At 57.1% G+C, this 19,327-nt stretch overlaps 1 protein-coding gene and 18 non-coding genes across 19 annotated transcripts; 9 read left to right on the top strand and 10 right to left on the bottom strand.

Moving 5' to 3' along the window:
* Positions 1–46: 46 nt before the first annotated feature.
* TRNAS-GCU lies at positions 47–128 on the bottom strand. The gene has a single exon. It is a non-coding gene; the product is annotated as a tRNA-Ser (tRNA).
* Positions 129–277: 149 nt separating this feature from the next.
* On the bottom strand, positions 278–350 carry TRNAM-CAU. Its single transcript has one exon. It is a non-coding gene; the product is annotated as a tRNA-Met (tRNA).
* Positions 351–461: 111 nt separating this feature from the next.
* TRNAS-GCU lies at positions 462–543 on the top strand. Its single transcript has one exon. It is a non-coding gene; the product is annotated as a tRNA-Ser (tRNA).
* Positions 544–1,422: 879 nt separating this feature from the next.
* TRNAS-CGA lies at positions 1,423–1,505 on the top strand. Its single transcript has one exon. It is a non-coding gene; the product is annotated as a tRNA-Ser (tRNA).
* Positions 1,506–2,143: 638 nt separating this feature from the next.
* TRNAA-UGC lies at positions 2,144–2,215 on the bottom strand. Its single transcript has one exon. It is a non-coding gene; the product is annotated as a tRNA-Ala (tRNA).
* A 552-nt stretch (positions 2,216–2,767) lies between these two features.
* On the top strand, positions 2,768–2,839 carry TRNAA-UGC. The gene has a single exon. It is a non-coding gene; the product is annotated as a tRNA-Ala (tRNA).
* A 270-nt stretch (positions 2,840–3,109) lies between these two features.
* On the top strand, positions 3,110–3,191 carry TRNAS-UGA. The gene has a single exon. It is a non-coding gene; the product is annotated as a tRNA-Ser (tRNA).
* Positions 3,192–3,665: 474 nt separating this feature from the next.
* Positions 3,666–3,737, bottom strand: TRNAA-CGC. Its single transcript has one exon. It is a non-coding gene; the product is annotated as a tRNA-Ala (tRNA).
* Positions 3,738–3,996: 259 nt separating this feature from the next.
* On the top strand, positions 3,997–4,068 carry TRNAP-CGG. The gene has a single exon. It is a non-coding gene; the product is annotated as a tRNA-Pro (tRNA).
* A 597-nt stretch (positions 4,069–4,665) lies between these two features.
* TRNAP-AGG lies at positions 4,666–4,737 on the bottom strand. Its single transcript has one exon. It is a non-coding gene; the product is annotated as a tRNA-Pro (tRNA).
* Positions 4,738–5,368: 631 nt separating this feature from the next.
* Positions 5,369–5,440, top strand: TRNAP-UGG. Its single transcript has one exon. It is a non-coding gene; the product is annotated as a tRNA-Pro (tRNA).
* A 582-nt stretch (positions 5,441–6,022) lies between these two features.
* On the top strand, positions 6,023–6,094 carry TRNAP-AGG. Its single transcript has one exon. It is a non-coding gene; the product is annotated as a tRNA-Pro (tRNA).
* Positions 6,095–6,396: 302 nt separating this feature from the next.
* TRNAA-UGC lies at positions 6,397–6,468 on the top strand. Its single transcript has one exon. It is a non-coding gene; the product is annotated as a tRNA-Ala (tRNA).
* Positions 6,469–7,081: 613 nt separating this feature from the next.
* Positions 7,082–7,164, bottom strand: TRNAF-AAA. Its single transcript has one exon. It is a non-coding gene; the product is annotated as a tRNA-Phe (tRNA).
* A 264-nt stretch (positions 7,165–7,428) lies between these two features.
* TRNAP-AGG lies at positions 7,429–7,501 on the top strand. Its single transcript has one exon. It is a non-coding gene; the product is annotated as a tRNA-Pro (tRNA).
* Positions 7,502–7,839: 338 nt separating this feature from the next.
* On the bottom strand, positions 7,840–7,911 carry TRNAA-CGC. The gene has a single exon. It is a non-coding gene; the product is annotated as a tRNA-Ala (tRNA).
* Positions 7,912–8,496: 585 nt separating this feature from the next.
* Positions 8,497–8,568, bottom strand: TRNAA-UGC. Its single transcript has one exon. It is a non-coding gene; the product is annotated as a tRNA-Ala (tRNA).
* A 5,360-nt stretch (positions 8,569–13,928) lies between these two features.
* On the bottom strand, positions 13,929–14,248 carry LOC114004239 (beta-keratin-related protein-like). Its single transcript, XM_027752058.2, has one exon. The coding sequence runs from the start codon at positions 14,223–14,225 to the stop codon at positions 13,929–13,931; it is 297 nt and encodes a 98-aa protein (XP_027607859.1). The 5' UTR covers positions 14,226–14,248.
* Positions 14,249–18,835: 4,587 nt separating this feature from the next.
* Positions 18,836–18,917, bottom strand: TRNAS-GCU. Its single transcript has one exon. It is a non-coding gene; the product is annotated as a tRNA-Ser (tRNA).
* Positions 18,918–19,327: the final 410 nt, after the last annotated feature.

The following is a 19,327-nucleotide window of genomic DNA, read 5'->3' as shown; positions in this document are numbered from 1 at the left end:
CCCTTTTGCCTCGTTCCTCTGAAAAGGTTATGCGGCAGCAAAAGCACGACGAGGGTGGGATTCGAACCCACGCGTGCAGAGCACAATGGATTAGCAGTCCATCGCCTTAACCACTCGGCCACCTCGTCCTGCCGCGCGCCCGTAAGGGCCAGGCCACCGCCCGTGACGGACCGGACCGGACCGGACCGGCGGACCCTCACGGGGCTGAGCGTGGCCGCAAAATGTCGGCGAGAAGAGAGGGGGGGAGGCCGGGGTGCGGCAAAAAAAAAAAAGGCATTGCCCTCTCTGAGGCTCGAACTCAGGACCTTCAGATTATGAGACTGACGCGCTGCCGGCTGCGCTAAGAGGGCGGCGGTGGAGGCCGCCCCGCTGGGGCTTCCGGGAGGCGGGGCGGCAAGGAGGGGAGGGGATACTGCGGCGGCGGCGTCAGGCCGGCAGGGGGCGACAGGGCCCCGCGGCGGGACGAGGTGGCCGAGTGGTTAAGGCGATGGACTGCTAATCCATTGTGCTCTGCACGCGTGGGTTCGAATCCCACCCTCGTCGCACTTTTGCTGCCGCCATGGGGGGCACTGGGGACACCGCCGAGGACACGGAGGGGGACACCGCATTGCATCCTGCCCAAGGGGCATGAGGTCGGTGGTGCCCTGCAGCAGCGCCGTGTTTTGGAAAGGGGGGTGATGATGGCAGGAGAAACTGAGGTAGCATCAAAGAGGGGCAGCCGAGGTCCTGGTGTGGAGTGGCTGGGAGCCTCTTATCCAGGAGGCACAGGAAAGAAAACACTCTGAAATCTTTAAAGGAGTGATTAATGCAGAAAGTGGTTGTTGAGTAGTAAGGTGATAACCTTCCCAAAAGGAGGGAGCAACCGGAAAGCAAACTGGGACAAAGGAGGCATGAAACCGTGAACGCATGCCTTGAACTCTCTGGGGACTGCAGTCAGAGAAGATATGGAAGTGTTCTTCCCATCGGAGTTGTTGGTGAACCTGCTTGTTCATCATAACTGTGGCTGGACATGTGCCCCAAGGGCTCCTACACCAGTGGTGCCAACTTCAAAGTGCAGCCTCTGCACTGGTGGCCACAGTCAGTGTGTGTCCAAGGACCCTGCTCCCATGGGAAGTTCACCCCTCACCTCCATTCCCTTGTCGGTAGAGGCTCTCCAGGTAAAAGTGTTCACCCAAACCGCTCTGGGGCAGTGCTGTCATTGTGAGGGGGACAAATAGGGGCAGCAGGGAAGAATGGCCCCAGCAGTGCCCCCCAGCTTGGGGCAGGGAGGAAAAGCATCTCCCCCTCAGCACCCAGGCACCACTGGGAGTCAGACCCAGGATCTCCTGTTCACTAGACAGGCACTTTGACCAGCTGAGCCCATGCAGGGACCCCCGGGCCGGGGGCTGCTGTCTCCCCCCACCCCGGGAGTGGCAAAATGGGGCTGTGATGGCCGAGGGGTGAAGGCGTTGGACTCGAAATCCAATGGGGGAGTCCCCGCGCAGGTTCGAATCCTGCTCACAGCGACAAGGTTTTAGCTGCCCCTACAGGAGTTCACCGCGGTGGGATTTAGGGCAGGCCCCAGCCCTGTCCCTCACACTCTTCCCAGGAAGTGGCTCCTGCACCGGAGAAAATGAGGCATTGTAGGGCAGGGAGACATGGGCCACTTGACCTGGGGCCAAGGAGAATCCTGTCCCAGAGGGTGGGGACCACAGACACCCAGGTTGTCGGGGTGGGTTTATCTACTTTTGCCCATGGGCCAGCTGGGACCCACACCAAGCCCATGGGCCATGAGGGAGTGCTGGGAAGCCCCATGCAGGCTTGGGGCTGTGGTTCCACCTTTAGATGTGAGAAGTCCAGGATCCAACTCCCAGAGAAGTCCTCCCTTTGGGCAGAGCCTGTCTTATTTTTCTCTGGGGGTGCAGAGCTCTTTGGGGTCGTCCCCTTGTTTCCCCCCCAGTCACTGCAGCTTGGAGCTGGCCAGGATGAGCAGGGCAGCTTGGGGTCTGGCATGGGGTGTGGGCACCCACTATGCACCACTGCTGTCCCTCCACTCCTGTGCCAGCTGTGCCCACAGGCAGCCCCTGGGCTTTTATGGGGGGTCTGGGTGGCTTTACCAGCCCCACAGCCAGCAGCGAGGGGTCCCTGGGGAGGCAAAAGGATATGGAGATGCTGGGGGTTGATCCCAGGGCCTCTTGCATGCAAAGCAAGCGCTCTCCCGCTGAGCTACATCCCCCTGTACCTAAGCAGGATGGTGCCCAGGAGTCCCCACTGGTCCTGTGGTCCACCTGCCCCTGTGTCCACTGGGTCCAGGGAATTTATGCCACCGTGGACACCTCTAAACACTGGCCACATATCCTGGGCACACTAAGATGGATTTCCCTGTTCTAGGCTGTGCCAGGGGCAAAAGGCAGCACCAGCCACCCTCGATGACCCCCAAAATTGTGGGGCACAGATGTGGGGGTGCAGTGGGGTGCAGCACCCTAGCTTGTTGGTCTAGGGGTATGATCCTCACTTAGGCTGTGAGGGGTTTAACTCCTGGACGGGCTTTCCTTTTGGGCATCCACCTTCTTTGGCTGGCATGTGGGACCGTGGCATAACCAGGGCCCTGGCACAGAGGGGTGGGTGCCCCTTCCTGGCTGGATGCATTCCTGTGAGCAGGATGGGCCCCCAAGGCTGGCAGTGTGTGTCCCAAGGGTGATGGCCCTGAGGGCAGAGCAGGGTGAGCAGTGGGGAGCAGTGGGGGTGCAGGGACTTCACCAACCCTCCCTCCCCTGCCCTTGCACAGGGGGATGTAGCTCAGCGGGAGAGCACTTGCTTTGCATGCAAGAGGCCCTGGGATCGACCCCCAGCATCTCCACGTTTTTTTCCCTCCAAGACCTACTGTAGCCCTGGGCATCCTTGGAGGATACTTCCCTGCAGTGCCCGTCTTGTGGTAAGGTAACCTGGAATTTTTCCAGCCATCACTAAATATCCCTGGATGTTCCCTTTTCCCAGCCCTGGCAGGTGTGGGTACTGGGGCTGAGCAGAGCCGTGACAGCAGGCTGGGGAATATTCTCTCCCTGGAGGCAGAGCCCAGGGCAAAGTGGGGTGTCCCTGGCTGTCCTTACCACACAGGGGGTCAGCTGTGGCTGTGATGGCCGAGGGGTGAAGGCGTTGGACTTGAAATCCAATAGGGATTCCCTGCGCAGGTTCGAATCCTGCTCACAGCGGTTGGTTTTACGCAGGCCTGGATGGGGTGGGGGTCTGGGTAACCCCATCCCAGCAGCATTGTTGGAGAGTGAGGGGCAGGGAAAGGGCAGCGCTGCACTGGCTGGCTGTGGACCTTGGGCTCAACTCCTGGCTGACACCTCCTTTTGGGCACCCACTGCCCGGCATGGCCTCTGTGGGGTTGAGGCACTGCTGCCTGGCACAGAGGGCACGAGCAGCCCCCCCCTGCTTGGGCAGAGATACAGATCAGCCATGGCTAGGGCTGGTTCCCTCCTGGGTGGGGAAGGAGCTGTTGGGGCAGCGGGGGAACGGCAATGTAGGGGGGCCCTGCTGCCACTACAGCCTCAGTGGACAGCTCTGCCATGGTGCTGGGTGCAGGAGCATCTCCCACCTTTGGGGAGACCTCCCAGAGGTAGACATGACTTTTTCATCACTGGCCTGTGGAGGAGGTGGGTTTGTGGACGGAAAAAAAAAGCTGGAGATGCTGGGGGTTGAACCCAGGGCCTCTTACATGCGAAGCAAGCGCTCTCCCGCTGAGCTACATCCCCTGCCTGGACACCCCTAAACTTGGGGGTCCTGCTGCCCTCTGTGCTCCTCTTAGCCTCATTTTAGAGTCAGGGCAGGTACAGCCCATGGCCATGCACAGGTGACATGCCCACAGCCAGGGAAGAGCAAGGGTGACCTCCCAGCTGTGACCATCCATCAGGACAAATTGAGTTGCCACAGGTCCCACCCCACCCCACAAAGTTCTGAGTTCTGTGAGTTCTGTGAGTGAAGGATGGGGTTCCTGCCATCCTACAGCAACTCGGCTCGTTGGTCTAGGGGTATGATTCTCGCTTCGGGTGCGAGAGGTCCCGGGTTCAACTCCCGGACGAGCCCTTCTTTTGGGCACCCGTCTGCCTTGGGTGGCACAAGTGGTCCCCGACCGCAGGATGAGACCAGGACCAGGGCGGTGAGGGGGAAACAGAGCCTGGTAAAGTGAGCATGGGCAGACTATTTTGCATGGCCACATCCCAAAAATAGGATGGAGCCCCTTAGAAGCAGCAATGGGGATGGTGGAGTGCAGGCTGTGACTGTCTGGTTTGGAGCCCTGAGGGCAGAGCAGGGGCAGCAGTGGGGGTGAGGGGACTCAATCAGCCCTTGCACAGGGGGGATGTAGCTCAGCGGCAGAGTGCCTGCTTTGCATGCAAGAGGCCCTGGGATCAACCCCGAGCATCTCCATGTCCTTTTGCCTCCCCAGGGACCCCTCCCTGCTGGCTGCGGGGCTGCCACCAGAACGCCCAGAACAATCCTAGGGCTGCCTGTGGGCACGGCCGGCCTGGGATCGCCTGCTGGCCCCCCAAGGCAGGCAGCGAGGAAATGCCCGTGGCCATTTCCCTCCCTGTCCTGCCCTGGTGTCCCTTCCTAGAGGGGTCGGGGTATCCCTTGGGATGAACATCCGTGCTGGGGAGACCAGAGCGGTGGGAGCCAAAAAAAGGGCTCGTCCGGGATTTGAACCCGGGACCTCTCGCACCCTAAGCGAGAATCATACCCCTAGACCAACGAGCCGGGGTGCGCGCCCGACCCCGCCCCCCCGCTCTGGGCCCACACCCCGGATGCTTCCCAGGAAAAGGGCGCTGCGAGCACGGCGGGACGCGCGTCACGCCCGACTCCACACCGCCTGCACCCACACACGGCCCCGCAACGCTCGCCACACTCGCCAGCCCTCACACGCGCCCGCAAATCGCCCTGCCCAACAATGCTCAGCGCGCTCCCCGCCAGCGCCCTCGCACACCACCCCGCACCACGCCAGGCCCGGACACCACGGCCCGCGCACGGACGGGCCCCTGACAAACACACACGGGCCTCTGCTGCCAGCCAGCACAAACGCAGCTGCCGCGGCCCACGAGCTCGGCGAGACGGCCCGGGCCCAAGAGCGGCCGATGCTGCTGCCAAGCCCCGCCCGCTCCATCCGCCGCCAGGCCCGCCGAGGGGCTTTGGGGGAGGAAGCGCCGCCCCCGCCGCTGCTGGGGGGACATGTAGGCGCTGACGCCTCGCGCCCACCTCCGGCTGCTGCTTCAGAGGGCGGCCCCAGCAAGGGGGACCCCCCTGCTCCCGCAGAGCCACGGCCGCGCACAGCCCCGCCTGCCCCCGAGCCCCCGAAAGTCCCGGGCTGCCCAAAGGGCGACGGCTGCACCCCGGCTCGTTGGTCTAGGGGTATGATTCTCGCTTTGGGTGCGAGAGGTCCCGGGTTCAAATCCCGGACGAGCCCCTCTCTTTTGCCCGACCGCCGGCCCCCGCCTGCCAGACGCCCTACATTGCTTCCGCAGGGATGGGGGACACGCCACTGCGGGGAATCCACGCAACAAACCCACACAATCTTGCCCCTCACCACCCCACTCCCCTCACCAGCTTTTCTCTCACCTCACCCGCCTCTGCAAAACCCGCACACCACCACCTGTGCCTTTGCCCCACTTCTGCCCCCGCGGCCATCGCCATCCCTGCCGCCGGTTCTTCAGCTGCTCCCCAGGGAGGACGAGGACGAGGACGAGGAGGAGAAGGAGGAGGGCCGGGGATGCCCCGGCTGCCAGTGACTCTCCCAGGACCCTCAGGGCTGGTGGGGAGGAGTTGGCTAAAACCTGTCGCTGGGAGCAGGATAGGAAGCTGCACAGGGAATCCCTATTGGATTTCGAGTCCAACGCCTTCACCCCATCACAGCCCCAGCCCCAACCGCGTGCGGGACATGTGGCCCCCGGCCCAGCCACCCCCGGTGTGCTCCGTTGTCCTGGCGAGCGGGGACGTGGCCGCGGTCTCCCCACACAGACGGAGGGGGCCAAAAACACCTGCGCACCCCGGCTCGTTGGTCTAGGGGTATGATTCTCGCTTAGGGTGCGAGAGGTCCCGGGTTCAAATCCCGGACGAGCCCTTCTTTTACCCACACCACCGCCCGCAACCGACCCTGACTCATGGGACACTCCAGGAGAATTAGGTGCCATCGCAGACCCACCGACCACCTCTGCCCGGGGGCTCCAGCCACAAAACCGCACCCGGGGATACTTGACAACCCTTCCCCCTCTTCTCACTCCCTCCACAGCCCGCTGCCACCTCAGGGACACCCAGAGCCTGCCAAGCCCTGAACCGCCTTTCCCCAGCCAGGGGAGCTGGGGAAGGCAGCTGACACAGCATTTGCTCGGACTGGGGACAACGCCGCGGCAGAGCCCGTGCCAGGGGGATGTAGCTCAGCGGGAGAGCGCTTGCTTTGCATGCAAGAGGCCCTGGGATCAACCCCCAGCATCTCCATGTCCTTTTGCCTCCCCACATCGCCCTCTCCGCTGGCTGCGGTGCTGCCAGAGATCGCCAGAACACTTCTGGGGCTACCTCCTGGCACCCCAAAGCTGTGTAGAAATTCCCATGGCTCTTTCCCTCCTCCGTCTGGCAAGAGGGCTTTGCAGGGCAAGGGAGGTCTCTCTTTTGCTTTCCCACGTGGCTCAGGATGAATATCGCTGGGAAGGAGGAGGGTGGCTGGTGCCCAAAAACACATCCGGGAGCAGGGCAAACGAGCCGGGGTGCACTGCTCCCCCAAGGATGTTGGTCAGGGCGATGGAGGGAATCCACCCAGGGAATCCATCCAACCCGGGAAAAAGCTGCCCCTCTACCTTTTTCCTCACCTCTCCCGGGTCTGCAAAACCCGGAGAACCCCGGGTGTGTCTGTGCCACGCTCCTGCCATCACAGTCCCTGCCTGAGGCATTGCCGGGTCTTGAGCTGCTCTCCAGGGAGGAGAAGGGGGGGAGGGGGAGTCGGGATGGGGCTGGGAGTGCTCTGGCTACCAATGACCCTCCTCCCGGGAACTCCCACCCAAGTTGCGAGCACCGCAGGACCCCCACCGTGGGGAGTATCAGGGCGTTGGCTAAAAACTGTGAGAAGGATTCGAACCTGCGCAGAGAATTCCCTACTGGATTTTTAGTCCAACGCCTTCACCCCTCGGCCATCACAGCCCCATTTCGCCGTTCCCGGGGGGAAGGGGGGGGACACAGCAGCCCCCATCCCGGCCACCCCCGCTGCCCCCTGTGTGCCCCGTTGTCCTGGCGAGCGGGAAAGTGTCGGGGCTGTGCCGCCGGGGGCAGCCCCCGAGCCGGGGGCCGCTCGGTGGGGCTCGGTGGGCCCCGGTCTGCTCCGCCGGCCCCGGTCTGCTCCGCCGGCCCCACCGAGCGGCTCCCCCGGCTCGGGGGTCCCCGGGAACAGCCGCGCCCGCGCACCCCGGCTCGTTGGCCTAGGGGTATGATTCTCGCTTAGGGTGCGAGAGATCCCGGGTTCAAATCCCGGACGAGCACTTCTCTTTTTGGCTCCCAGCACTGGGTTCGGGGCACGGATGGGGCGACGCTGCCTGGCACAGGGCGCACGAGTGGCACAGGCCGGCCGGTCCCCTCCCGGGTGGGTAAAGAGGGCTGTCGGGGCAGTTGGGGGGCGGGGGGCAGAGCATGGGTGGGGCCGTACTTGCCGTCGCGGCCACAGGCGGGCAGCGCTGCCGTGGTGCAGAGGGATCCCCTTCGGGAAAGCTTTTTCCCGATGTAAAAGTGGAGTTTATCGTCGCTGCCGCCTGGAGGAACAGGGTTGGGACTGTGGGGGAAAAAAAAAAAAACACCGAAAAACAACAACATAAAAACCTAAACTGGAGATGCTGGGGATTGAACCCAGGGCCTCTTACATGCGAAGCAAGCGCTCTCCCACTGAGCTACATCCCCTTCCCGTGAGGCCTTGGGACAGGACACGTGCTGGGTGACACTGCAGGGGTTGTGTCCCCCCGTGAAAAAAAAATTCCATCCACTCAATGACCTCCCCACGGGATGCTGTTCGCGGGCAGCTTGGAGATGCGAGGGCTGGTCCTCCCGTACTGGTCATCGGACAGCAGCAGGGGTGGAGTCCCCTAAGGAGGGGTTGTCCCAAAAGGAAGGGCTATCTCCAAAACCAGGGCTTTATCCAAAGGAGGGGATAACCTCAAAAGGAGGGGTTGTATCTAAAGGATGAGTCGTATCCAAAGGAGTGCTTATCCAGGAGTTGAACTCAGGATCTCTTGCATCCAAGAATGAGAAACCTATCCCTACACCCCACAAGCTGGTGTACTGCACTCCTTTTTCATCCCCAGCCCCTCTATCCCCCACATTTTGGATTTAGGGATATAGCTGAGGCTGAGGTTTTCCACAGCACATCCACCACCTTGAGGAAGCATTTCCACATCAGCCATGCCAGGAGGCAACCCCAGGGCTGTTTGGGGGGGCTCTGGCAGCCCTGCAGCCAGCAGGGAGGGGTCTAGGGGTAGCAAAAAGACATGGAGATGCTGGGGGTTGATCCCAGGGCCTCTTGCATGCAAAGCAAGTGCTCTTCTGCTGAGCTACATCCCCTTGCTCCAGCAGCACTTTGCTACTGGCCCTTGAGGGTCCATCCTTCCCACAGGAATGTGTCCAGCTGGGATGTGGGACCAACCCCACTATGCTGTGCACTGCTGTTCCAACTCATGTCACAGCCCCATGGGCACCAGTGCCCAAAAGAAGGGCACATCTTGGAGCTGACCCTGGGACCTCTGCACCAAAGTGAGAATCATACCCCTAGACACATGAGCCAGGGCAGAGCCATTCCTCCTGCCCTCAGCCTGTGTCCTCCATTCCCCGATGGTGCTCAGCACAGGCTGAAGGCTCTTGGGTGCCCCCGTCTCCTACCACCACCCCTCAGAGACCTATTCCACATGGTCCTGTGTGGCTTTGGGACAGGAGCTGTGAGTTCTGGGTTACTGGCAAATTCCCTCATCTGTTCTTTTTTACGAGTCCCTGGGAGCTGCCAACCATGGGGATCAGCAGGGTGTTGGGGCTGGGCTTCCTACAGGTGCCATAGGGGGCAGGACTGGGGTTCAGCTCCAAGGCAGGACACAGGGAGTTTTTCAGGACACAGTTCCTGAGGGTTGGGCTGCCTATAGCTGTGCTGGGGTGGGAACATGAGCTGCTGCAGGAGCCCCAGCTGGTGGGAACCCCCCTTCTCACAGGGAGAACAGGGCGAAGAGCTGACTTTCAGACAGCAGCGAGCCTCCAGTGCTGATTGCATCACATGGCTGTGCCAGAGCAGGGACTCCCTCCATCCAAACCCCCTGAGCTGACTGAGGTGATGTGGGAGGATAGTTCAGCCACAGCCTTGCTCCTCCCCCCTGCCCTTCACATCACAGAGGGCTGGGGGAAGGGGGCAGGGGAGACTCTGCACCCCATGGTTTCCAGGTCTTGTAACCCCCCGTGGACACCCAGCTCCTTCAGCCCCACACACCCAGCACTGACAGCAGCCACCTCGCACAGCAGTGGCCACGTCACCCTTCTCCTCTTTGGGAAATGCACAGACACTTCTCAGGAAACATGAATTAGCAGCCCTGGAATGTCTAATTGAACAATTCTTGAGTTTAAAACTCAAATTCCCTCGTAGGACCCTGTAAACTGTTGGGATTTGGGCTCTGCTTTCATTGCGCTTATCCCTGTGTCTCCCCAGGGGCTGCCATCGACAGCAAAAGCTCGGAGGAGAAGAGGGTGTAGGACAGCCGGGAGCAATGTCTGTTGATGATTTGGGCTCAGGGTGAGACACGGAGCCAACAGGGCTGCGGGCTCACTGGGGTGTAAGCCTTGTGAGCCCCATTCCCACAGGGAGCACCAGGAAGGCCAGACTGGGATGCCAGTGCCTTTTGATTTGCCTGCTTCTTCCCCCATGACTCACACATGTGGGCAGCCTGTTATTTTCCCGCTTTATTGGATTTCCAGCCCTGGGGAAGAGCTGAAGCCCTTGTCAGAGCTATTGCCTGTCTGATTCTCCAGGCACGGCAGGGAGGGCACCCCAAGGAATGGCAGCGAGCCCCTGCCCTGTGCTCAGTCTGTGGGGGCCTGGGGTGGGATGTCCTCAGTGGTGCCCTCATGTCCCTCATCCTGGCCATACAACCCCTTTCTCTTAGCTTCCTAAAGCTGAAAAGCAGGTGTCCTCTCTGCTTTGGTGGGAAATTGCATTGCAAGACTTTGGTGGGTGAGGAAGGATATTTTTCACAGAAAGAGAGTGGTTTGGTTTAGAAGGTACCTACCTACAAGACCATCTCATTCCAACCCCCTGCCATGGACAGGGACACCTTCCCCTAGGCCAAGTTGCTCCAAGCCCCGTCCATCCTGGCCTTGAACACTTCCAGGGTTGGGCCACACAAGTCCCATCTCCACCTGCTGTGCCTGCAGGCTCCCAGCTCCAGGGGCTCTGTCTCTCACCTGGCTGTCTCCAGGATGTGTGTCCCCAAGTGCTCTGGCCCCAGCGAGGAGGATGAGGGATGCTGCCTGTTGATGCCAACTCGCCCTTCCAGCGTTGCCCTCAGCTCAGTGTCTGGTCTGAGATACACATTTTGCAACCCAGCAAAGGCACAGGTGGTGGATCTGGCTCTTCATCCTCTCCCACTGCTGTGAGACACAATTTTTGTCTTCTCATCTGGATGTGATGGCAGAGAAGCCATGGATTGATGTGCTGGGATGACCCATCAATGACCCAGCCACCACCAACTCTTCTGTCCCTATCACTAGCACCATGCTGCCTGGGATTTCCATAGAATCACAGAATATCCTGAGTTGGAAGGGACCCATGAGGACCCTCAAGTCCAACTCCTGGCTCAGCACAGGACAACCCATAGAATCCCACCATGTGCCTGAGAGTGTTGTCCAAACGCTCCTTGAGCTCTGGCAGCCTTGGGGCTGTGACCCTGGGGAGACTGTTCAGTGCCCAAACACCCTCTGGGGGAAGAACCTTTTCCTGAGATCCAACTTAAACCTCCCTTGACAAAATCTCCACTCCGGATGGTCCCACTCACTTGCTCTTCACACCAATCTTCCCTTTTCCATAGCAACTCTATGATTCTCCACTTGTTCCTCCTCAAAACATGACTTCCCCTCCTCCTTCCCACCTCATCCATCCCCAGGATGGGGAGGTACCCATCCTCCAGGAGTGAGAGGATACTGAGTGACCACAGGGAGAAGGTCTCCTCCAAGGTCACGAAGCAATTGAGGAAAGATGCGAGGTGAGCGGGAGACATAAAACTCAATAGGCATGGCCAGAGAGTTCCACCTGGGCTATACTCCAGGCTCTTCTCAGAAATGCTTCTGCTTTTGCTGCTTTTGAAAGCCATAAGCAGGCAATGCTGGGACCAAATCCCAGGACCCAGCTGTTTCTCTCCATGTGCACCCTTCCACCCGCTAAGCATTATTTTGCATCGCAGTCTCAGTATGTAGCTCCCTGTTTCTCACCAGGGCCTTTGGCTGCAGGAACCTGTATTTCAGGGCCTGATCAGCAGGTCTGTGTGGTCCTGCCCCGGGCAAATGCTGGCTGGGGGGGATATGTGGTGGAATGAACTCAGGATGGCTCTTGAGCTGGGAGCCAAGGAGGCACAGCTTCCAGCTGGAGTCAAGGCACCCGTGGAAGACTGAGTCCCTGGGACAGGGAGCCCTGCAGGGCACCAAGGTCCTCACTTCCCCAACTGTCTGCACTAAAGCATCACACTTTTCAAGTCAAATCAAGGACCCGTGTGGATTTTCAGACACACTGAATTTTCAGGAAAAAAAAATTAAAATCTGTGTAACCTCACCGGTGGAGTCATTCAGTGAAAAGCTGAATGATTCCATATAAAAATGCCATTATTCTCTCCACCTGCTCCATCCAGGACTGTCCCATGCAGCAGGCTGGTGGAAGGCAGCTCCACAAGCCCCAGAGGCCTGCAGCTTCCCAACAAAGCTTTTGCTGGAATTTCAGCACTTTTCTTTTCTTTTTTTTTTTCTCAGACTTTTGCGTCCAATCTCTGCAGACAGTTTCTAGAGCTGGGATAAAAATACCTGAGCAGTCTTTGGAAAAGGAATGTGAAAACACACCTCCCTTCTCCCAGTGCTCTGGCTGCTGAGCAATTGCCACGCAGATTTCCTCCAAATTGGGAGCATTTCTGCAAAATCTCCCGAGCAATAAAACCAGTTGAGCTTGGTCAAAGGGTTTTGAAGATCAACATGCTTTCGAGCTAGGCATATTCCCTCATTATAAACACTCATCAGCTTTATGCAAATACTCCTATTCTTCCTTCCATCAGCTGAAAAAGGTCTGCCTGATGATACATGACATCTTAAAAAGAGGCTTTACTCAATGCCTGACATCTTCTCCCAGACACAGGTGCATCCCCTATCAATAAAACAATTATTCTCCAATTCTTGACTAAAGTCTGGGGTTTTAGTCTTTGAGAAGAGCCTCGTCCCCCTCTAACTGACCAGCTCCCAAGCATGGAACCTGCATGTTTCCCCACTCATCAACACAGCAAAGCTCCCTGTCCTGCTGTTGCCCTTGCCTTTGTATCTGGAGCACATAGGGAAATTATAGCTTCTTCTTCATGTCCTTATTATTATCTTTCCTTGCCACAGGTTAGAGTATCCATAGCACTTGGTGTCTCTGAGATATCTTAGGATGCCTTTCCCCACACCACCTCTAATCCCTCAGTGCTCATTCGCAGCTCTCCACAAATTTGGGCTTCCAATTCATAGAACCATTTAGGTTGGAAAGGATCCTTAAGATCATCAATTCTGGGTCCAGAGGTAACCTGGATGATAACCCTGCACTGCATTTCACATGGCAGGCACCCCTCTTTCTCTGATGGGGCTGGTCACGGGCTGCAGGACTGTGGTCACGGGCTGCAGGACTGTGGTCACGGGCTGCAGGACAAGGTGCACCTGCATCCAGGGTGGGCACTATGTGGCAAAGAGCAAGAATGAAGAGCCTAATCCTTGAAGTCTGGTTTTGCCCTGGTATATCTTAGGAATTTTTTTTTACTCTTCACTGTCACCCATTAAACATTAGGTGAGCAGGGCTCCAAAGGAGCACCTCCTACCTTTTTTCACAGACCTCACCTCCACTCTCCTTAGCTCAGCCAAAAAAAATTAAAAAAAAAAATCACTGCAAAATGCAGGGCAAATGACATATTGAAATGTCGAACCTTATGTTCTCAGCTCCTCAAGAAAACAGGCACTAAGTCTGCTCCTGCAGGAATTCCCCACCTCCAAGAAGGTGTTTGCCATGGGGCAGGAGAGGTTTCTGGGCTGAGAAAGTTGCCTTCGGGCTGGTTGAAGCAAACCACACACTCTGGGTCAGCACAGTGAAGAGCTGGGCAGCAGAAACCCCCTTTTCATACGAAAAAGAACCCTTCCCACCAGCAACAAGTTGCCCCCAGAGCAGGTCACCCCTTGAGACCCCAGAACAAGGAACACCAGAAGACTCAGTCTATGATGTAGCATGACTTTAATGAGAAGGGGAAGGAGAGTAAATCAGTTAGAGTGTAAGAAATGTGTTTCCAGTGCTCAGTAAAGAAATGGATAAACCCCATTCCAGGACAAGCCAAATCCCTACAAGGTGTTCCTCCTCCCCACCACCTCATGACTATTATGTGCCATCTACAGCCTGCTAGAAGCATTTATGCCCAGCCAGCAGCAAATGCTGCATAGAACATGGAAATATAAAGTAAGACTTTGCAAGAGAAAGGTATACAGAGGCACGGTCTGGAGTGACAAGCTCGCAGGGCTCTCTTCCTCCTGGGGGAACTGCGGGTGCCCCCCGCATCTGGGAAACCCAGGGGCTTAGTCCTCTTCCCCAGCCTTGGTCCTTGCGCTTCGTTTGTCCCTCCCGACGCGGCCACGCAACTGTCACCGGCGGGAGGAGGAGGTGACCGCTGGGGACACCTCTACAGCCCGCTGCCCAGGCACAGCAACCCCGCCTTCCCCAGCCCCCGGGCCCCGCCGGAGCACACGGGGATCCCGCAGCACCGCAGGTAGCTCCCGACCGCCGCCGACGCCGTGGAGCCCACTGCGGTGTTCTGCGGGTAGGAGCTGAGGATGGGCCCGGGCAGGGTGACCACGACGGTGGGCGGCTGGATGACAGCGGTGGAGTCCCCGCAGCGGCGGAGGCAGGGCTGGTTGCAGCTGGTGGCCAGTGGCCGGGGACCGCAGGAGGAGGGCAGGCACAGCTCGTAGCAGGACATGGCTCGGCGAGGATGTGCACCTGAAAGCCACAGCCAGGCTGTAAAAGGCAAGGCAGAGGCTGGTCCGCCCCTGCTGAGCCCTCACGCAGCGGCTCCCATTATAGGTGTGCGAGAGTGAACTAGAGAGTGAGTTTGCATGGTTTAGAAACGCCAGAGAAAGGCTTTCCAAATGGGCAGGAGCCAGCATACCCCCCTGCCCCCCTTCCGCCCCGCTCGGGAGAATGGGAGGAGTTTGGTTTGAGCTGCAGATCTGGGGAAGCCGGAGGCACCGGGTGCTGAGAACAGAGAGCAGACCCTCTCCTGCTCCAAGCTGACAGAGAGCCCTCAGCAAGCAAGATGCTCACTGAGATGCATCGAGTTGTAGCAAAGCCCACTTAAATCAATGCAATGTGAGCTGAGCTATCCCATCCCAAAATAAAAAAGACCTTTAATGCCCTTCCATAAACAGGGGGACATCAATCCTTGCAGCCTGGGTATGTCCTATTCTATTTTTTTTCCCTCTCCTTCAGCAAGGAAAACCATGCAGGATGCGACTGGCTACGTGGTTGCAGACCCTGCAAGCGCTGCATCCCACAACCCCTTGCAGTCTTCATTTTAGGGCAGAGATACACCCTTCCCCGATGTCCTCTGCAGGTGGAGGGGAGGCAGGTAACAAACCTTGAACTCCTGTAGAGGACCAGGCAAGAGCTTGGTGTGGAGGAGATGGAGCCCGTTTTAACTTACCCAGGTGGAGATGGCAGCAGTGGCAGCTGGGAGCAGGTGGTGGGGCTGGGCACTGTCCCCACTGTTTTATAGGGTGGCCCGGCCCCCCAGGGGAGCGAGTGCGTACCTTCCACCTGAAACTTCCCAACAACCAGCAGTTTTCTCCTGGAAAGCTCCCCTGGCTGATTAAGCAGTTCCCTCTTTCATCTGTCATGTTTTGCTTCCATTTAATACTGAGTAAGATTGAAATGATTTGGGCTACAGGCATTAATTACCTTCCTTCCTAGGGCCAAAGGACATTTTAGGTCTTTACGCCACCAGGCAGGAGAGTGTTTCAGCAGAATTTAGGGCAGGTGCATCTCCATCTTCCTCGCAGCACAACCAATTCAGCTCCCTGGTGCACCTGAGGTGAGACTGGGGACGTAAACTGAACATAGGGAGCATCCATTTGGAGTTAAATCCTGCAGTCTCATGGATGGCAGGAAAACTGAGGGGCTGCAGGAGTGAGGGTGCTGGATAGTACTGATGCAGACACAGGGATATGCGTTAGCCCAGCGCGGGCAAATCATTATGGTTCTGGATCCACTTAGAGCCCTTCCATTCCGCTCTTTGGATATGCTAGAAGGTCACAGCTCTGCTTCTTCATGATGGAGGGACATCATCAAGACATGGTTAATTACAGGCTGCGACACCGGGTTGCTATACTGGAAGCCTGTTCACTACTAAAAACAGCCCCAAACATCCCAACCTGCACTTAAACATGAATCACCTGCATGATGGAGAGAGGGAGTCACTGACATGGTCCCAAGCAGGGGGATGAGCCATTGGGCTCTAAGGGCAAGGAAAGTTTGAAAAAGGTTTTTCATTTCACGCCAGCAGAGCCCAGATGAAGGCACAAACATCTTCTGCCCTGGAATAAACCCTAGCAGTACTGGGACACATGTACTATGCATGTGTGGAGCTGTCAGCATCCTGTTAAAGATGTGCCTTGTGGGGTTTAGGGGGGTCATTTTAGTTCTTAGGATGACTTGGACATGGTTGATCACACTGAATGGTCCCTAGTGACTCCTCCCTGCCCTGCCTGCCAGGGTAAAAAAGCCTTTCTAAGGTTCTGGGATCAAACTCAGCTTGTTTTTAACATCATTCTGGAAGGGCAAAAAGGAAATCAGCTTTTCTGAGGTGCAGCAGAGGACACATGCTTCAGAGAGAAGTAATCTGTCAGCTCCTGGAGCTAGTGGGAGGCTGTGGGTTCATCATAATTTCCTAAGTGGTGATTTGGTGAGCAGGGAAAGATGAGGGTTTATTTATTGTTTATTTATTTATTATTGAGCTTTACCTTGCTGCTTCTTGCACCACTCTTGAATAATAAATTGATGCCACAAGAGCACTTTGGACTCACAACCTGAGAATTAAACCCTTCTTCTACCAGTCAAGGTTTCTTTCCCTTCACTAATCAGTTTCCATCTCTCTCTCTCTTTTTTTTTTTTTTTTTTTTTTTAATGCCTCTGTGCATTCTCATGATCCCAGGAAAACAACCCTTCCTGGGTGACTCCCTTCCAGGCTTCCAGGCACAGTCTGGGATCTTCTGAATTGCAGCCTCACTGTGTGTCTTCGTTTTGCAATCCAGTTTAAGTACTTGAGGTTCTGCTCACAGTGGAACATCACGTCCCAGAATAACATCCAGAGATGCAGTGATGCTTGGAATAAATGCAATGGGGCATGAGAGGGAATGTTGCTGAATGTGAGCAGATCCATGAACTGAAACAAGTCCTCTTCCTGGAAAAGGGGACAGAGGAAACAAAAGGCACATGTCAGGAATTTAAAATAATCAGATTTGTGTAAAGAATGAGACTGAAAAAAAGAAAACCATAGGGGAAAGAGCAGATATTTGGGAGATAAACAAGGACTGTTTTTTCAACCCCTGTTCATTTCAGGGAATGAGCACTTTCTGCTTGAGATGTGACTTTCTCTGGAGGGACCTCAAAGCTGAGGAAATTTCACCAAACCAAACACGTCAGACCCATTTTAACTTCTGCATGGATTCAGGATGTGCGGCCACCTCAGCCCTGCCTCTCCCTGCAGATAAGGACACGAGGAGAAACATGACCCAGGACCAATAATCCATGTGTTTCCCTTCCCATCACCAGCCCCAGCAGCACTTTGCAACTCCAATTTCCCCACTTTGCATTTTGATTTCCAGCAACCCAAGGGTTGGATGTCTCTGAGACTGGCTGGAGGGTGGGAGCTTGCCCCTGTACCAAAATTTCTCCTGAAAGGCAAAGGCAAGGGCACGTTTTAAAGTAGCAACAGACCCACTGCATTCTATCTCCAAGGAACATCTGCATCCAGGGCACTTGCCCAGGGCTTGCTTCTTGGCAGTAGGACATGCAGGGACCACTCCCAGATGGCTGATGGATGAGCAGGACACCCCGGTGCCAGGAGGCAGCATCCTGATGCAGACAGACCCAGGCACAGGGCATCCTGGCTGCCTGTGTCCTTGTCAGGGCAGACTCAGGGTACTCCAGGGCCACCGTGTGCAGCCCAGGGAGCAGAGCCCAGCCGGTGCCACTGGGGAGAGCCAGGCTCCGGCTGCCAGGTGTTGTCCTGGGGCTGCAGATGATCCAGTTTCCTGCCGCCACACGATCCCTATAACTGCCGGGTCCCTGGGTGGGCTGATGCTCCACAGCATCAGCAATGCTGGCACATTCCCTTCAGGAGGACTTGTTACCACTCACCAGGGCAGGGACATGCATGTGCCAGGGCAGGGCTGAAGGGTGTCCTCCTCCAGCCACTTTGGCTCCTCTCCCAGCTGCCTCTGCCCTGCAAGTACCCACATCCCTTCCTGTGACAGCAACCCCCATGCTGTGCCTGCACCCACCACCCTGGCCCATTTCACCACCTCCAGCTGCAAGTTGGTCTCTCTCCAGGGCTGCACCCAAACCCACGCCTTTTCCCTAGGAAATCTCCCACATACCCCTTGCAAGGCACCTGGCTGTCCAGGCAAGGACATCCCTCTTTCCCCAGGGTGGCAGAGCTAGCCAAGCACCACAGCATCTCACAGCAGCAGAACAGGAGCTGGTGTTTCCCTGCTGCCTGATCCTGGTTTCTGGCTTGAGAGAAGCTGACAGAGGGGAAGCAGCTCCCTGCTGGTCTCCACATCTCCCCAAGGCATGGAAAGGAAATGTCGTCACAGCAAAGGTCAAAAAAGGATGCTCAGCTAAGCCTGAGCATCCTCACCTTACCTTGAAGCCATGGCATTGCTTGGCCACATCATCAGTGGAAAGGAGTAGGGAGTAGGGAAGGCACTGGCAAGGCTGGCACAGTGTGTTTCCCCAGGTGCACTGAAGCACAGACACGCTCTGTCAAATGCAGGGCTTCCTTCTCTGCAAGGGATCCCAGAGGTGGTTTTACTTCTTTCCTCTTCATCTTGCCATAGCTCACCTTCTTCTCTCTCCAGGAATCTACACCGTGAGCACTGCTGCAGACACAGGAGGGAGCTACCAACACGTGGCAGCTACACCATCCTCAGAACAAGCACCTCTGGGACATGGCAATGGCTCAGCAAGACATCTAGGATGGCTTTTGGCTCCCATTGGCACGATGGGGATGCCAGGTCCTAACCTTCCCTGCCCACAGTTTGGTGCTTTGCCTCCTGGAGAAAAGGTGGTGGGATGGCAGGTGGGCTCAGGGAATGGAGTGGGATGGGGGCTGCACCAGAGCACAGCCCCTTGCATAGGAGGGCAACGCTGGTCCCTGAGCAACCAGGAGCAGGTTCACCCTGTGGGAGCAGCAATCCAGAGGCAGATGTGATGTGTACTTAACACGGCAGAGCAAAACACAGAGAGCAGGAGGATACCGGGCAGTGCATAAAAAGCTTTCCTTTGGATAGAAGGGGGTCCAGAGAAACACGACGAGGGTGGGATTCGAACCCACGCGTGCAGAGCACAATGGATTAGCAGTCCATCGCCTTAACCACTCGGCCACCTCGTCCCCTGTGTTGGTCTTTTTTGGCAGCTTTTTTTTTTCTTTTTTTTGACTGCAGACTGCAAAACTGGGGCTGGCCCTTCAGGGTGTCCTCTGGTGAGCCAGGCTAGGCAGGAGGAGCCCTGGCAGCCCCTGTCACAGCAGGACAGGGAGGCAAGCAGGCATTTGTGACCTATTTGCCTCTCTCCATGTTCCCCCTGTGTTCAGACAATGGCAAAGGGCAACATGGCATTTATTTTTGCCATAAAAGTGTGTGCACCAGTCCTCTCCATCACTCACCCACACCCAGCCTCTGTCCAGATGCTTTTCCTACATGATTCAGCACCAGTCGTGCAAAGAAACAGGGAAGGTGGTGAGGGTTCAGGCAGAATCTTTTATTTCCTGAACTGCCTGGATTCTGGAGGCAGTTTGAGCTA

The sequence above is a fragment of the Pipra filicauda genome, unplaced genomic scaffold (genome assembly GCF_003945595.2).
Source record: "Pipra filicauda isolate LSUMZ 115617 unplaced genomic scaffold, ASM394559v2 scaffold21_size4447388_pilon, whole genome shotgun sequence".
In the NCBI taxonomy this organism is placed as follows: domain Eukaryota; kingdom Metazoa; phylum Chordata; class Aves; order Passeriformes; family Pipridae; genus Pipra; species Pipra filicauda.
Note: the sequence above shows the minus strand (reverse complement) of the source record. Positions and strands in the feature narration are given on the sequence as shown.

What these genes read in the sequence shown, in the direction of transcription:
- LOC114004239 (XM_027752058.2), bottom strand. Translation starts at nt 14,225, where the DNA reads ATGTCCTGCTACGAGCTGTGCCTGCCCTCCTCCTGCGGTCCCCGGCCA.